General features: G+C 49.9%; 1 protein-coding gene across 1 annotated transcript in view; it reads right to left on the reverse strand.

Moving 5' to 3' along the window:
• Positions 1-10061: 10061 nt before the first annotated feature.
• The window catches only part of ETV4 (ETS variant transcription factor 4), a 41239-nt gene continuing 36947 nt past the window's right edge, over positions 10062-14353 (reverse strand). The window contains exons 10-12 of the mRNA XM_077806316.1: positions 12698-12870; positions 11142-11243; positions 10062-10283 (exon numbers count right to left, since the gene is read on the reverse strand). Coding sequence (XP_077662442.1) covers positions 10062-10283; positions 11142-11243; positions 12698-12870 — 497 coding nt within the window. The remainder of the gene's footprint in view (positions 10284-11141; positions 11244-12697; positions 12871-14353) is intronic.

Consider the following 14353-nt stretch of genomic DNA (forward strand, 5'->3'; position numbering starts at 1 on the left):
TCCAAGTAGGCAGATGTAATCACACAGAACCAGAGCAAAAGTGCAATCACAGCAGGCAGCATAAAGCTAATTCAGAAAAGTGGAAACATGCAGCATGAAATAACAGATCAGTGAGCAATAATGGAGAAGGGAATTTCAGGGACAGATGCAGCAGTTATGTGCTCAATAAATAGGGTAGTGGCAAATCTTTCTCAAGGGTCCTGCATGAAAGGCTCTTAAGCAAAGTAAGAAGTCATGGGATAAGAGGGAAGGTCCTCTCATGGATCAGTAACAGGTTAAAAGATAAGAATAAATGGTCAGTTTTCAGGATGGAAAGGGGTAAATAGCAGGGGCCCCCAAGGATCTGAATTGGAAGCAGTGCTGTTCAACATATTTACAAATGACCTGGAAAAGGGGTAAACAGTGAGGTGGCAAAGTTTGCAGATATAAAATTATTCAAGATAGTTAAGTCCAAAGCTGACCGTGAAGAGTTACAAAGGGATCTCACAAAACTGAGTGACTGGGCTACAAAATGGCAGATAAATTTCAATGTTGGTAAATGCAAAGTAATGCACACTTGGAAAACATAATCCCAGCTATACATACAAAATGATGGGGGTCTAAGTTAGCAGTTACAGCTCAAGAAAGAGACCTTGGATTCATCATGGATAGTTCTCTGAAAACATCTGCTCAGTGTGCAGAAACAGTCAAAAAAGCTAATGGAATGTTAGGAACCATTAGGAAAGAGATAGATAAGACAGCAAATATTATAATGCTACTATATAAATCCATGGTACGCCCACATCTTGAATGCTGCATGCAGTTCTGGTCACCCCATCTCAAAAAAGATAGATTAGAATTGGAAAAGGTACAAAGAAGGGGCATGAAAATGGTTAGGGGTAAGGAACAGCGTCCATGTGAGGAGAGATTAAAAAAACAAGGATTGTTCATCTTAGAAAAGAGATAGCTAAGGGAGGATGTCATAGAGGTCTATAAAATCATGAATGGTGTGAAGAGAGTGACTAAGGAAGTGTTATTTATGCCTTCACATAACACGCGAACCAGCAGGTTTATAACAAACATAAAGTACTTCTTCACACAATACACTGTCAATCTGTGGAACTCATTGCCAAGGGATGTTGTGAAGGCCAAAAGTATAACCAGGTTAAAAAAAGAATTAGATAAGTTGATGGAGGATAGGTCCATCAATGGCTACTAGCCAAGATGGTCAGGGATGCAACCCCATGCTCTGTGTGTCCCTAAACTTCGGACTGCCAGAAGCTGGGACTGGATGACAGGCTGGATCATGCAATAATTGCTCCGTTCTGTTAGTTCTCTCTGAAGCATCAGGCACTGGGCACTGGTGGAAAACAGGATGCTAGGGTAGATGGATGATTGGTCTGACCCAGTATAGTTGTTCTTATGTCTTCAGTGCAGACACGTTTCTGGATGGGGTTGGGACAGCTGCTGAGTTTGGACCAACAGGGCTGCTGCCCTTGCTGAGTCCCTACTTTGCTCTTTCATTCTGTCTGGCTCATTTAACATGGTGGTGGGCACTTCCTCTTCTGCCCTTCCACAAGTATATCAGCTATCAAGGTACACAGAGATCAATATTCATTGTACCAAGTGGTTTCCAGTGTTGTAGTGGATTACGATATTACTGTGATTGAAATGCAGAGGGGAAGGCAATGTATGGGTAGCATTAGGGCTGATTCATTTGACAGAACGAATCTCCTGAGAATATCAGCAAAGTTCATGCCAACCTCCTTCTCAGGGGCTTTACGCAGCTGTAAAGGACTCAAACATCCCAATATTGTCACATAAACCACCCTGGGGCTGGCCTAGTGACACACGACACCCAGCCAGCCGTGGCCTAGGGAATGGAGGCTGACTTGTTTCTAGGTGTGCTGTGTGTCAGCTCTCTCACTGCGGGGGGGCAGGGTACGTGCCAAGGGGACAGGCTCCCTGTCCCAGTGCCCATCCCAATGTTCGGATATGGTGAAGCAGAGGGGATTTGTGGTCTACAGGGCTGACCCCAGAATAGGGAGCATGCAACTCCTGCGTCCCGCTCTGGCACTGACTCCTCTCGGAGCATCTGGGAAGTCACTTCCCTTGTCGGTGTCTGTTTCCTTCTTGGTAAGGTAGGGTGAATGATATTGACGCATCTCATGGTGGGGCTGGGAGGGCATCATGGGGTCACAAGTGAAGGTGTAGTTCGCTCCAGAGTCTCAGTCCACGTTGCAGTGTTACTGCCCTGTTCAATGGGATTTCCTTGCCTGGGAGAGCAAGGCATTACTGCAGGTCAGGATCCCAGTGGCTGTTGGGTAGATTGTCTGCTTAATATGCTCCAGTCCCTTCCACTAGCATTAATGGAATGATGGGCCAGTATCCAGCTCTCTCCAAACTGGTGAGCTGCTTTGCACTGAGTCAGCATGCAGAGGCTGGGCGTCCCACAGAACTGGGCTCTCTGGCAGAGGCCAGTGGGAGGAAGGGAATGTTCAGCAGCAACATGCTGGGCTATCAGGAAGACATTATTTGGAAACACACATAACAGTACCGGGGAAGCTATATGTTCATGATAACACTCACCCTGTCACGTGGCCTCTGGGACTCTGACCCAGGTCAGGAGATTGGGGCCAGGCAGTAATCCCTTTCCAGCAGTGTGTGTCTCACCTGCACAGTGCTGCAAATGCTGCTTCACTCATGGTGCTAGGAAGCATTTTCAGAACCCCCAAGCAGAATGGACAAGGCACTGTAAATGATTGCATCTGACCGAAGCAACATATAATATAATCCTCCTCTCCTAACCCTCTCCTATTCACTCATGGCTCCACCTTCAATAGGAATTTTGCTGCTGCATGTGTCCTTCAGTATCTCTATTCATTAATATTTCAGAGTAGGAGGATTCTTTTATGTTACCAACAATTTCTTATGTAGCCTGCACTCTGATGCTAGTGCAGTTCTGCATCGCCATCCTTTCATATTAGGATTAATTCCCTTACAGCGTAGTCTAAGGGCACATCTGGGACAGACTGTAACGTTACGTTAATTATTTAGTATGACCAGAAAGGAACTTTGCATCAGACTCTGGGTAGTAGATTTATGATGCTTCCTGCTGGGCTTTGTATTATTCCTACAGCAGGAGTAGCTGTGGGACTAGAGCAACGATAGAAACTGCTCCGAAAATAGAAAATCCACATTAGGAAAAACTAAATCACAAAGAAATGATCATGGAGAATTTTTTTCCAGTTGGTCCTGTAGCATAGTCACATTCTAGTGGATAATTCACCAGGCTAAAACAAGAGGTGTAATCAGTAACAATGGAAAAGATGGTGAGAACTTTACAAATATATGTACTGTACCCAGTTGTCTGGCTCTTTGTCCTGATCAGAATTCCTGTGACAGAACCCATGACTTTTGGCGGTTCCATAAAGAAGATCATGGCCTTTCTCCGCATCTGCCCATTAAGGAACAAAACTTTTATTGTGAATTTTTCTAATGGGTTGGGGGAGGTTGTGTGTTTTGCCAGCTTGACACACTTTCAAGCAATTAACTGCAGCTAACACATTTAAGAAAATCTACTGTAGTGACAGTAAGATGGGAGTCAAAGAGAAAACTCTGCTCTGTTCAGACCCTGCTGTGCTTTAGAACGATCTTTGTAACAAAAGAACTGCTGCTGCGTTAATACACTAACTAGCATGTGCACCATTATGTAGGTCAGGCCCAGAATTGACAAATGTTTTATCTGGTAGGAACAATACTTGCCTCTCAGGTGCAGAGTTAGGGATGGAAGATGTGGGCTTTAATATTTGAGCAGTTCCCTCACTAGTCACCTGCCCCATCAGTCTCTTGCTGAGCTGGAAACCCAGAGTGGATTTATTGACTGCCAGGGCTCTGATCTGCTGATTATAAACCTCTATCCTTCAGAGCTCACTCCTCCTCAGTTATGAGAACCTGATCTCACCAGCTCCCAGAACCACCCCCCATGTCTGTCCATCCTATTGCACTGACTTGAAAAATCCAAAGTGAGACACAGGTTTAACTTTTTGTCTGAAAGTGAATTAGTCCCCAAAATTCCCTGCACAGGGGCTGGCTGGGCTGAGCACTAGCACAGAAATTGCAGCATAATGTGTATGCAAAGCACTTCAGGATAAGAACATAAGAATGGCCTTGCTGGGCCAGACCAGTGGTCCACCTAGCCCAGTATTCTGTCTTCCAACAGTGGCTGGTGTCAGATGCTTCAGACAGAATGAACAGAACAGGGCAATTATTGAGTGATCCAGCCCCTGTCGTCCAATCCCAGCTTTTCGCAGTCAGAAGTTTAGGGACACCCAGAGCATAGGGTTTCATCTCTCACCATCCTGGCTAATAACCATTGATGGACCTATCCTCCAAGAACTTATCTAGTGCTTTTCTGAACCTAGTTATATTCTTCACAACATCCCCGGTAATGAGTTCCACAGGTTGACCGTATGTTGTGTGAAGAGGTACTTGCCTTTGTTTGTTTTAAACCTGCTGCCTATTAATTTCATTGGGGTTCTTGTGTTCCTTATTCACTTTCTCCACACCATTCATGAGTTAATAGACCTCTGTCATATCCTGCAGGGTGAAAGACGCTAGATAAATGCAAGCTACCACTGTTCTTAATTTTCACGAGACAGCAAGTGCAACACCAGGGAACACAGCGGGCTAGCTCAGATCCTTTTTCACAGCTGCACGGTTTGGTTCCTAGAAGAGAGAAAATAATTTTTAGGAATGTACAAGACCTTCCTGGGGCAGGAGGCAACGTTGCAGCAAGGAAGAATTCCTGGGCTTAGAGATGGCTCCTGTGCCAGTTGCTGGCTGGATCCAGCATTTCCTAGGCTGTTTCTGAAGCTCAGCTGAGGGGATGACTGCGCCTCCGGCATCCTCCCAGGATGGCTTTTCTCTATTACCTCTGCTGTGCACTTGGGTGATGTCATCCTGCTTGCTACTGCCTGTATGGCACCTTGTTCTATTATACGGGCAGCTCTGCAGCTAGGGTCTGGGAGCTCAGCCATAAGATGGCCCCATGCTCATCCCTAGTGCTCACAGTGACACTTTCCAACAAGAGGGTGGTGCTATGGAGCAGGCTCAGGGAAAGACAATTTTAATTAAATTATCAGAGCTGAGATCCAATGGCAGGAGCCTTTATCAGCCTGGGACTGTGCAGAGGAATGTGGGGGATGTTCTCTGCAGAGGCAGATAGCTACTCCCCTGGCTCCAGGTGCAGCAGGAAACCACTGATTTCATTGTGTACTGTCCTAACAACGAGTGCTTGAGCTGGACGGCAGTGCCCCCAGGGCCACGCTGAGGCAGGCTGGGCTGATAATGAACTCTCCTTCTTCCCATGTCCCCCAAAGCCTTCAGTCTGCTCCTCCTTCATCCTGTAGCAACACCCCGGGGGACACCACAAACCCAGCTCCTGGTTTCACTGCCAGGACGGGGCTTCTGCAGCAGGAGCAGCTATAGCTCCTTCCAGGCAAGAGCCACTGGACCACAGAACACACCAGGAGTTTCCAGAGCAGGGATTTCCCCACCCCTGCAAACACTATAGAGCCAGGACAGAAACAAGTGGACTTTCCAGCCAGTGATTCTGCAGATCCCACACCTTGCACATTGGTGCCCTGGCCTCTCAGCTGGAGTTCAGAGTCCCCAGTGCCCTGCTTACACGGAGCACCTTTATAAGCTTTACTAGGCACAGAGAATCCCATGCAGCGCTCACATTCTGTAACGTTGAAGGCCAGGCTGGGAGGTAGCTGTACATGTGCATTACAACGCAGCTCACAGCCCCACTGTGCTGTACCCTCAGGAGCCTTAAAGTCAGCGTTTAATCCAGGAGTATGGTAGGCTCTCACCCAGCATGGGGGGGATAGAACCAGCACAGAGGGTGTGGAAGTGGAGGCTAGCACTACTGCAATGGAAATACTGTGGGGGTGCACCCTCGTGTGTCATTCCCTGTAAACTGCATGCATGCGCCAGGTGGGTGGGGACAGATGAAAATGAGAGCAGGACCTGTGGGAACTGGAGTGGCTGCCGCGGTGCTTGGGGTCAGGTAGGAACTGGGGTGATGGGGCCGGGGCCAGCAGCAGTGACACCTGGGGAGAGAGATGCATTGCTGGGGCACCCCCTTCCCAGCCTAGAGCTGTCAGCCTCCCCTCCTGTGTTAAGTCTCAACAGCTCCACCTTCAGAGCACCCACCCCGCTCCTCCCTCCTAGCCCTTCAACCCTCCTATTTAACACGAGCTTCCACCCTTCTGACCCTATGCACCTGCCTGCGATGAGAGTCAAGAGGCCCATGGTCAGGAGAGATTCAGCTGAGAAGTGAATTCACCTGGCTTGTGACTCTCCGGGGTTCCCTCCTTCCCGGCACTCTATAGCAGAAGATGGACAGAAGGTCTGTGGTCATGGAAACGGACTGGGGGATTTGGGACTCTGGACAATCCTTCTTCTGTGGGGAAACCCCCAGGCCTAGAGCTTCTTAGCCAAGGCAGGGGGAGAAGCCGTCTGCTAACATCCTCACACAGAGAACATGGAGACAGGGTGGGATGAAGCACAGTGGGTTCTTTTATTCGGGTCCGAGGATGGTGAATACAGACAGGCTCAGGGAGGGAGTAAAGAGTCTGCCGAGCGTGGAGTCATGACAAGCACCTTTCCTCTTTTGGGCATTACCACAACATTAAAACCCCTGCCTGTCCAAGTTTAAAGGGAGAATCCCAGCGTCACCATCGCATGACCAGACCCCCACAAGCCCAGCCAGCGTCTCCAGTCGTCCTGTGCCGAAATGACAAGCTATGAAACACATTTCTTCTCTTGCCCCATTGCTTCCTGGTGTACTTTTCTCCCCAGCCCACCACTGCCCTCTCACCTAATTCCTGCCACCCAGGCAGTTGTGCAAAGCACGGAGGCCCAGCTCCCTCAGTGCAGGACTCCTGCTGGGATGCACTTTGCAGGCACTCAAATCCAAAGGTGCTCACTGACACCTGAGGTCACAGAGCCCACCTCTGAGGAGTGAAAAAGCCACATAGGTTTGTCCAGGTATCGCAATCTCTTCCTGAGTGTGGACATGTGCACTCTGTCAGCCCTCCTGCAATGGAGAGGCTCTGCTGGACCACAGACTTCCCCTTTAAACAGGGACTTATGCGGTGTTGTGACAGAAGCAGTTTAACATGCAGAGGAAGCCTAGCATGGTGCCAGTGTGAAGGCAAGTCATTCACTCTGGGTTTCTTGCCTGCACAGCCTGGCAGGGAACAAAACAAAACACTCCATTTTCTCACTTAATATTAAGTTTATAAATCTAGTATTTGCCCCCATCCTCCTTCCAGCAGCAGCCAGCCCTGGGCAGGCTTGAACAGCTCAAATAGCATTTCCCATGGAAACATCTGCAGCTAGTATATTGCTAAAGCAACTCTCAGCACCCTGACAATGACCCAGTAAGACTGGAGCCGGTGCTGGGCTGCAGGGTGAATCATGCATGGGTTGGGATTGTAGGAAAGGGATTTTTGTATTGCCCAGCACTGTAATTTGTAAAGGCTTTATCTGAACAGGGGCTGACCCAAAATGGTGGTTTATAGCATTGGGAGAATTTGCACCTTTATCTTAGGCAGCTGGTGCTAGTGCAGTCTTATAATGTACATTGTTTTCATTGAGAGTTGACAGCAAATCATAAAAAGCAAATGCTGTTAGCCAGGTAGAAAAATTAAACACACAGTGAGAAAAAACATCCCCCCAAATATTTGGTATAAAACTTGCACGTGTCCAGCTCGCACTGCGAGCCCATGATCTGCCACTGCTCCTGTCCTTGTCTCGCTCTCTGGAGTGGGCTTCAGCAGGGCAGACACGACTTGGGTTGGAGGACAAGGAACTGGAGGCTGCTGAGTGGGAACTGTCCCTTTGCAAGTGATTGCACAGGAGCAGGTCACTAGTCCACAGGGTTCCGGCCAGTTACAGTACCTTGGCCTACACTGAACATGAAAATAAATGCACATCCCCCGTCTGGCTGAATCAGTCCATACAAAGCTGCATGCTGATGCCCGTGACACAAGCAGAGCAAGCTTAGAAGGGAAGGTAGAAGAAGCCAGGGAGCTGAATGAAGGGGCACCGGCCAAAGATATAGACCAATTTATTGATTATAGTATTTTTTTACACTCATAAATAATAAAAATAAGTGATGCCGATGGGAAGAGCTCCCCCTCTCCTTCACTCGTGGGGCAATGGAGAAAGTGTGCTTCCCACAAGAGGAGTGAGCAGGGCGAGGGCTGCAGAGACCCAGAGGAGGGGTGGGACCAGTAGAGGAGGAGGGAGGTTCTCACAAGGGGGCAGAGGAGCAGGCTGAGCACTTTGTAAATGGAACATGCCCACCATGCTGTGGGTCACAGAGAGCTTCCCCTCCAGACATTGCACCTGGGGCCGAAGCGAGGATCCCTGCTAGCTGCATAGAGACGAAGTTCCTGGGAAATCAGCCTCTTAAGCAATATAAAAAACTTTCCCTCCAAACTGCCACATGAGGCTGAGCCAAAAGCTTTCTGCCCTCAGGAGCCTGAAAGTCATCCAGAGGAGCAGCAGGGCGCAAGGAGAGCTGAGCCCCACCACACAGGCACTGCTGCTCCTGTGATCCTGCTGTGGTTGTGCCTGGGTGGGGCTGCTTAGCACAGCGGGGGCAGGGGAGGGGCCCTCTCAGTGAGAAGGCTGTGAGAGATGGCATAACAATCTCTCGTTATGCAGCCCGTGCTGCATTAACCAGTTGGGACCCCTGACAGCTTCTCATGAACTCCTCCCTTACCCCTCGCATGTGCCCTTCTGGGAAGGCCAGAATCAGATGAACAAGGAGAGTGTGGCTTTTTTGCAAAGCAAATGCCTCACATGCAGAGGCTGAGATTGTTTTCTAACCTCCAGGGTTTACCCACTTGCCCAGGGACAGCAGGTCTGACCAGCGCTAATGGAAAGGAGTACTTGTGGCACCTTAGAGTCTCTCAAAATTGCTGAGGATGTTTTTGGTGGAAGCTCTTCAGTTTTGAAGAGTCTGGCTGCTGTAGGTAGCCCCTGCTCAGTCAGGAGCAATCAGCAGCCCAGCCACTGGCTTGGGCATTGGAGCCCATGGGCACCAGCATCCCTTTCCTCGGACCCCATCTCAGACTTTGCTCTCTATCCTCAAATTCCCAGTTATCTGCAGGGTTCCTCTGGCTCAGAGCCACACTCCAGGCCAGTGGAGTCCAGGGGCTCCATGGCTCACCCTCGGTGACATTTCCTATCAAGCAGACCAGAACCACGCCAGCATTGGCTGGTGGCAGCTGGTCCCCTTCCTGTCATTGCCAGAATGACAACAGGCTTCAAACACTAAACAGCCCAGAGATGAAGCATCCTTAGCAAGAAGGCACCAAGACAGGAGCAAATGCATCCAAGGGAAGAAATGTTCCCCATTCCCACCAAGCAGTTTGTATGGAACAAGTGTGAGCTGAAGCCTTCAGCTCCCTACTGCCCTGCTTACTGCCCTGCTTCTTACGTCCCCAGCACGTAAGAAGTAGTGGGGGTAATAACAGTGCTTGTAGGTGGGCTGGGTGTCTGAGGGAAGCTTTGTAGGAGTGTGTGTGTCTGGGGAAGTGAGGGAATTAACAGCTTTCACAGAATCATAAAATCAGAGGAGAGAGCCCAACAGGGTCCCATTTCCTCCCCACTCTGCTCGGCGGGAGGTCAAAGCCAGAGACAGGATCGATGCAGGGATGTGACACAATCACACATTTAACTGACTGGAGGCAGCACTGGCTCTGGATGCTGCTGCTGGCAGCCCGGAGAGGTTTCTGCACTGGTGAGAGAGCCAGTTCCATTGCACCAAGTCTGGGGCCACATCCTGGGTGAATGAGGTGCAGCCAATGTCTTTCAAAGCCTCAGATGCTGGCGAGCTGTCCAAGGATGGGCTCGCATCACCTCTGCCTGTTTCAAAGGCAGCTATTCAAAGAGTCTAGTGGAGCCCAAGCTGGCCCAGGAAAGCTTCTATGCAGATCGATTACTAACAAACGTCTCCATAGATACAAACACAACGGCTGTGCAGCGGGCTACTGGTGGAATTAGTAGGGGTAGCCCTTGCTGTAAGGCTGGGAAGGGAGGCTCCCAAGATCCTGGATGTAAGCCGTGTTCTCGTCCAGGTGGGAGAGAGGAACAGTATCTTCCTCGCTGATCTGCCGGTCAAACTCTGCTTTCAGGGTTGGTCGCTGATTGTCAGGGAAGGCCAGGGAGAAAAGGGCTTCAGGCTCACACACAAACTTATACACATAGCGCTCTCCAGCAACCTGCAGGGAGGAGACAAGGTGAATGCTCCAGTCTCTGTCCCACCCAGCTGGCGTGCAGCTAGCTGCTCCCAGCGAATGACAGCAGCCATGGGCATGTGAGTTGTTCAGTGGGGGATGAGAGGGACCCCATAGAGCTAGGAAAGACCCTGGGCTCCTCTAGACCGTCCCCATGTCAGAGAGGGAGTTTTCACCACTTCGTCCAGCATCCTCTGTGGCTGCTGCCCTAATCCCATCTGAAATAGCTCCAGGGATAGTGACATCTCAACCCGATAAGCAGGCGGGCCATGTTGCAAGGTACAGCTTTTCTCTTAGGGGGCTGGAAATGGGGAGGGTGGGAAAGAGACTTTTAACTGTCGGGTCGGAGAACCATTCGATGAGGACCAGGATTTGTCGTGGGTTATCTTCAATTGCTGGACTGAACGCTGTATTTATAGGCTATGTTAAGGGTGCCCAGAGCACATGGATAGGTGCTACCTTTAGCCTTTTTATAACTCTAACTAGCACTAATAACTACAAGAGACTCCCTTGCCAACTAATCCCATGACAGGCACCCTGACTGTTGTAGAGAGGATTCCCCCCTTGCTCCCCAACGCAGGCGAACATGGAGAAAGCATGACCCCGCCCCCTGATCGGCTTTCCCCTAGGATGCCTGGATTCAGCTCCTTCAACCTTTCCTCAGGGGTCTTGTTTCTTTGCTTCCTGCTCTGCGAATGGTGGGCCAGGGAGAGAGTTGCAGGGAAAGAGGGAACCTCAGGAAGTCAGGGGGTTCAGAACTTGCCATGAGCCAGCCAAACCTCCAATCACAAGCAAGACAAGTGTCAGGACGAGCATAGAACTTGGATCCCATCACAAACTGACCTTCTGCATGATGCCCTTCTCATAATAATAGCGAAGGGACCGGCTCAGCTTGTCGTAGTTCATGGCTGGCCGGTTCTTTTGGATACCCCACAGCCGGGCCACCTGCAGGACAAAACGCCAGGGTGCATTAATGTCTGTAAGCTCTGAGGAAAGGAGCGCATGACAAATGCCTGTGTTTATCTGTCTGGGGGATGTTCCGTGTGATTCCTTTCTGAGAGAAGGATGCTGCTCAAAAGGTAATATAAATAATAATTTAAAGTAGGCAAACAATGGAATACAACTAATAAATACAGCATCGTTCACATTTCACTGCAGTGAACAAGGAGGGCAAGGCTGATAAACAGAAGCTTCCTTTCATCACTGAGAAAATGTGTGCGTGCAAATGTCCCTGTGGCAATTGTATTGATGGAAAAGTCCATCAGTAGGCAAACATTGTCACCGGCCCACAAACTCCCTTCCTCGATCCCCCAACATGCTGACAGAAAGTAAGGGGTTTGAGAATACTAGTAATCCTGGGTGCTGAGTAGCTGATGAAAAGATCACATGTTACTACAGACAACATGCGAAGTGCTTGGCACTTTTAGCCAGTGCCTCTATATTGGCAGGACATGCCCACAGCCAGGTCAGCACTGGGAAAGGACCACTTCATAGAATCATAGAATCTCAGGGTTGGAAGGGACCCCTGAAGGTCATCTAGTCCAACCCCCTGCTCGAAGCAGGACCAATTCCCAGTTACCTGAAACCACCTTCACCCTTGAACGATGAGCACTATTATACAAAAAAGAGGCTGAGAAAACACTTGTAAACGAATGTTAATAGTGAAGTGACCCAGCAAAGTGACTCAGCCCATCTGCGCTGCACATGTTCGTAAGAGCCGGGGGATTAGCTGGAGCAGCTGCTAAACACAGCCATAAATCGGATCCTGACATTAATGGATGTTCCAGACACATTTCCCAGCTATTATCAGAGTTTATTGCTCTGTTTGGAACATGGTGGCACTAGAAATGATATCTGTTAATTGCAGTTCGAATCCATCCATCCCCAGATTAGGACACGGTTTCTCCCAGATTTTTATTTAAAATGCTGTGATCAATGAAATACACTCCTGCCCCGGATCTCAGAGACAGCATCGGGCACTGACCATGAGATAGGTGGCACAGAACCAACATGGGACAGCCCAAGAGTAAAACCCTTTGGAAGAAGGAGACCAGCTGAGAACCCCACCAACTGCAATTCCCTTTAGCAACTCTGAGATCCTAATGAGGGAGCTACTGGAGGGGAAACTGCCATCTCCTGTATCTGGAACCCACTGACCCAGACTGTTCACCCGCTGAAGCTCAGATGATGGGCGCCACCATCATAGAGCTGGGATTTTTGGCACTCAGCTGCTGTGGCCTCCTCCTCTAAAACCCCAGCCTCAGTGGTGACCCTTAGGGCAACTGGCAGGCAGGAGGCCTTACATGTGGCAAAGGCCCTGGCCCTTAGGAATCTGCAGAATCAGTAAGTCAGCCCAGGGGCCCCTCTTGCTCCATGGGTAGAAGCCGAAGAGTTTTCACCTCCTCAGGCTCAATGAGTTTGAACTCCATCCCTCTGCCGGTCCAGGCGATGAAGTGGGAATTGGTGGGATCATCCAGCAAAGCCACCAGGAACTGCCAGAGCTGAAGAGACCCTCGGCGCTGGTATGGGGGTCCTTCCCGGTACCCGCCCACTTCCTGCTTGATGTCTCCTGCTGAGCAGAACAAACACAAAGGGTTTTGCTATGTCCCTTCCCTTGACCTCCAGCAGTTCTGCCTCTCCTGATGGGAGGAAGATGCAGAGAGGGCTTCTCGGTGGAAAGCCACAAAAGACAAAGCAGGCTCCAGGCCACCTACAGAGGTTACTACAGGGATGCCTGAGGACTAACCTCCTCTCACCTGCTGTTTACCCAAGAGGAGAGTCTGGTCAGAAAGCCAGAGCCCAGAGTGCAGCAGGAATCATGTGACAAGCCAGCCGAAAGAGTTGCTCGCTCTTTGTTTAATTGGAAGAAGTTGGGAGAGTTTTACTGTAGTTCAGGGATCACTTCATAGTGTAAATGCAACAAGACCCTAATGCAGTAGGACATGGCATCCGCTCCCAGTAGAGCCCCATCCTCCAGAGATGGATGCTAAAGGAACTGGCTGCCCTCTGATTTCTGAGAGAACTCTGCAGAAATAGAGCTTTACACCAAATGTGCTTTCCCCCCAGCGTCACTGTCCCCTTCAGAGACTGGCTCCCACCTCCCTTGACTCCCACATCCCTGGGCAGTGGGGAATCACTAGCGACTCATTCAGGCCCAGGCTCAGAACTGCTGTTAATGTGCAGATAGCCCAGCTGGCTGATGCCCAGCATCAAAGCCCATTAGGTAATCTCCTCCTCTAATGTTCACAAAAGGCAGGGCTGGCCCTTGGGTCCCAATGGGGGTGGGCGAATCCCAAAGGGGACGAGGAGAGAGGCTGAGAAATACAGGTGCCAAGATTCTGGGCAGATGCCGGGCCTGGCTTCTGGCACGAGGCATTTACGTGTTCAGGCTTGACTCCTGCAGCAGCAAAGCACATCGGAATGTTTTCAGCTTGTGTCTCATCCCAGGGCAATCCCACACACTCTGACCTGTATGGGTGGCAGGCTGCACATCAGGACCAAGCTCCATTACTGTGAGTGAGCCCATGTTAGACGCACACTGCCTTCAGAGTGACACTGACAACCACACAGCGACTCTAGGGGTGTATGGGGACTACTGTAAACTGAAGCCAGGTTGGTAAAGAGGCCCTGGGGTGCCGTGCTCAGCTGGCACTAGGAAAGGGCAGTGATCTTGGCGAGAAGGTTTGGGGGTGCCTGTGGAGAGCTGGGACAGTAATCAAGAGGGACTGTGCCCCAACACCAATAACAAGGCTGGGAAATGGGGCTACTGGCTGGGTGATCCTGGGTTCAACTACTGTGCAGAAATCAGCATCTCTCAAGTGTTTGCCTACAACATTTCAGTTTGCACAGGAGTGAAAAGGAGGAGAAATTCACCACCAACTGCAGTGATCTGGGCTTAGCTGCTGAAATATCTGTCTGCTTCTATGAAAACTCAGAAAACAAACTCCCAGGAAGCACAACATCAGCCATGACTCATACATCCAGGTGCGGCATCTCCGAATGAATAGGGTCACAAATAGAGTGAGCAGAGCTGGCAGTGACTATGCCCACTCACA

The sequence above is a fragment of the Eretmochelys imbricata genome, chromosome 27 (assembly GCF_965152235.1).
Source record: "Eretmochelys imbricata isolate rEreImb1 chromosome 27, rEreImb1.hap1, whole genome shotgun sequence".
NCBI classification, from domain to species: Eukaryota; Metazoa; Chordata; order Testudines; family Cheloniidae; genus Eretmochelys; species Eretmochelys imbricata.